Raw genomic sequence first — 3290 nt, 5'->3', positions numbered from 1 at the left:
TGTAGTTTTCTAATTATATAATATTTATTAAAAGACTTGTAATAGTCCTTGGTGTTAATTCAATTAATCTTATTCGCAATGAAGAAGTCAGCCAATCAAAAATTAAATGGATTGAATTTTTTTAGCAAAGCTTCCGTAAATTTTAGTTCCTATTAATTCTTATTTATTTTTTTAAATTAAGAAGACAAAAAGAAACTCGTTTGAGGAGAAAGGAATAAATAAAACTGCTTACAATATGAAAGAGTATTGGAAGCAGTGTAAAGCTTTTTATTGAAAAATATATCCCAAAATATATTTTATTTAAAACAAAGAAGAAGGGTAATAGTATGAAGTGGAACTAGTTTGATAAATCATTGAACTAATTTGATTAGCTTCTAAAGCTTTGTTTATTGTGTTAACCTTATTGTTTTTATTCATTTTCTTTAACCAAATTAATTTTATCCACTAGTTTCACTACCTCCTGTGAAACACTGCCAGAATACCATCTCCTCTACCTCCCACATAGATACTTTTTCCATTGGGGCTAAGGGTGACAAATTGGGCTTCTTTCAATCCGTCCACACCATTTACTCCGTCTTTAAAAACGGTACTATAGGTAAGTGCACCAGTTGTCGTATTTCTTTTAAACACAACTAAGGCATTATCTGCATCACTTGCCACATAAACATTTTTCCCATCTGGACTAACGGTGACAGAAAATGCTCCATTCAATCCGTCCACCCCGTTAGTACCGTTTTTAAAAACGTTACTATAGGTAAGTGCACCAGTTTCTGTATCTCTGTTAAACACTGCCAAGGCATCATCTTCAAAACCTGCCACATAGACATTTTTCCCATCTGGACTAACGGTGACAGAAAATGCTTCATTCAATCCGTCCACTTCACCTTGATTGTCTTTAAAAACGGCGTTATAGGCGAGTGCACCAGTTGTCGTATCTCTGTTAAACACTGCCAAGGCATCATCGTCAAAACCTGCCACATAGACATTTTCCCCATCAGGGCTCACCGCAATAAAGATTGCCCCTTCCAATCCGTCCACACCATTTACTCCGTCTTTAAAATTGGTGCTATAGGTGAGTGCCCCAGTTGTCGTATCTCTGTCAAACACTGCCAAGGCATCATCTGTACTACCTGCCACATAGACATTTTTCCCATCAGGACTAACGGTAATAGTATATGCACCAGCCAATCCATCCACACCATTCTTGTTGTCTTTTAAAACGGTGCTATAGGCGAGTGATCCAGTTGTCGTATTCCTGTTAAACACTACCAAGCCATCACCATCATCAGGTGCAGGAGCAGTAGAGGAGAACAAAGATACATATACATTTTTTCCATCAGGACTTACGGTGATACCCCTACCACCCATCATTTCGGTCCCTCCACCTACATCTGCCGTAAAGATATTAGTGGAATGGGTGAGTGTACCAGTAGTCGCATCTCTATTAAACACGACCAAAACCTCCAGTCCCAATATACTACTCATTACATAGACATTTTTTCCATCAGAGCTAGCAGTAGCAGTAATTGCTCTATTAGCTTGGTTATAATTTGGGTTATCAGGTATCCCATTTTCGCTATTTTTTAAAACGGTGGAATAAGAATGCCCATTCCACTTAGCATACACAGTTAGACTACTTCTGATTTCTGTATTTTCGAAGTTAAAAACAGTGGTCACTGCTGCATCTTGGTACCACCCTTCAAATGTCATACCACTAAAGGTAGGGGTCTCGGTGGGCATTGTAGCCTTCTCGCGGTGATTGACTTGCTGGGAAGCAATTGCACTTCCGCCGTCGGTATTAAATGTTACGGTGTGAACAGGTTCTACGATTCCACTTCCACAAGATGTAAGGATTATAAAAGTCCATAAAACAAAGAAGAAGGTTAATGGTGATCCAGTAAACTTAATTAGCGAATTTAATCTAATTTGGCTAGCTATCAAATGATTAATTGCTTTGATGATATTATTGTTTTTATTCATTTTTTCCCTTTTTTATAGTAGTAAAAATACTATAAAATAAATTTTAAACTTATATACTTTTACATTAATTAATGAGTATATTCCAAAATATTATAACATTTTTTATAGAATTTCTTTGACCAAATATAATTTTATCCACTAGTTTCACTCGCTACCGTTCAACACTGCCAAAGCATTATCATTCTCACTTGCAACATAGATATTTTTTCCATCAGGACTAACGGCAACAGATCGAGCACCAGCCAATCCGTCCATACCATTTACTCCGTCTTTAAAAACGGTACTATAGGTGAGTGCTCCAGTTGTCGTATTTCTGTTAAACACTGCCAATGCATTACCTTCATAACCTGCCACATAGACATCGTTTCCACCAGGACTAACAATGACAGAAGTTGAACCAACTAATCCGTCCACACCATTTACTCCGTCTTTAAAAACGGTGCTATAGGTGAGTGCCCCAGTTGTCGTATTTCTGTTAAACACTGCCACGGCATTATCTTGATAACCTGCCACATAGACATTTTCCCCATCTGGACTAACGGTGACAGATTGAGCTCCATCCAATCCGTCCACACCACCTTGCCCGTCTTTTAAAACGGTGCTATAGGCAAGTACACCAGTTTTCGTATTTCTGTTAAACACTGCTACGGAATCATCATTATAACCTGCCACATAGATATTTTTTCCATCAGAGCTAACGGTGACAGATTGAGCTCCATTCAATCCGTCCACACCATCTACTCCGTCTTTAAAAATGGTGCTATAGGCGAGTGCCCCAGTTGCTGTATTTCTGTTAAACACTGCCACGGCATCATCTTTATAACCTGCCACATAGACATTGTTCCCATCTGGACTAACGATGACAGAAGCTGCTTCATTTAATCCGTTCACACCAAAGCGTCCGTCTTCAAAAAAGGTGCTATAGGTGAGTGCCCCAGTTGTCCTATTTCTGTCAAACACTACCAAAGTATTATCGTAATAACCTGTCACATAAACATTGTTTCCATCTGGACTAACGGTGATAGAATCTACACCATCCAATCCGTCCACACCACCTTGCCCGTCTTTAAAAACGGTGCTATAAGTGAGTACACCAGTTGTTGTATTTCTGTTAAACACTGCCACGGCATCATCTTTAAAACCTGTCACATAGACATTTTCCCCTCTGGACTAACGGCAACAGATTCTGCATGATTCAATCCGTCCACACCACCTTGCCCGTCTTTAAAAACGGCACCATAGGTGAAGGTGTATTCTATTATGTTCCATTTGGCATATAAAGTTTGGTCACTAGTGATTACTGTATTTAT

At 38.6% G+C, this 3290-nt stretch overlaps 1 protein-coding gene across 1 annotated transcript; it reads right to left on the bottom strand.

The window, feature by feature from the left end:
• Positions 1-453: 453 nt before the first annotated feature.
• On the bottom strand, positions 454-1740 carry LOC132557315 (uncharacterized). Its single transcript, XM_060221801.1, has one exon. It carries the CDS (start codon positions 1738-1740, stop codon positions 454-456), a length of 1287 nt encoding a protein of 428 aa, XP_060077784.1.
• Between the last annotated feature and the right edge of the window lie 1550 nt (positions 1741-3290).

This window comes from Ylistrum balloti, unplaced genomic scaffold, assembly GCF_031769215.1.
Source record: "Ylistrum balloti isolate Yb309-2 unplaced genomic scaffold, AGI_CSIRO_Ybal_v1 Utg370658, whole genome shotgun sequence".
Taxonomy (NCBI): domain Eukaryota; kingdom Metazoa; phylum Mollusca; class Bivalvia; order Pectinida; family Pectinidae; genus Ylistrum; species Ylistrum balloti.
Note: the sequence above shows the minus strand (reverse complement) of the source record. Positions and strands in the feature narration are given on the sequence as shown.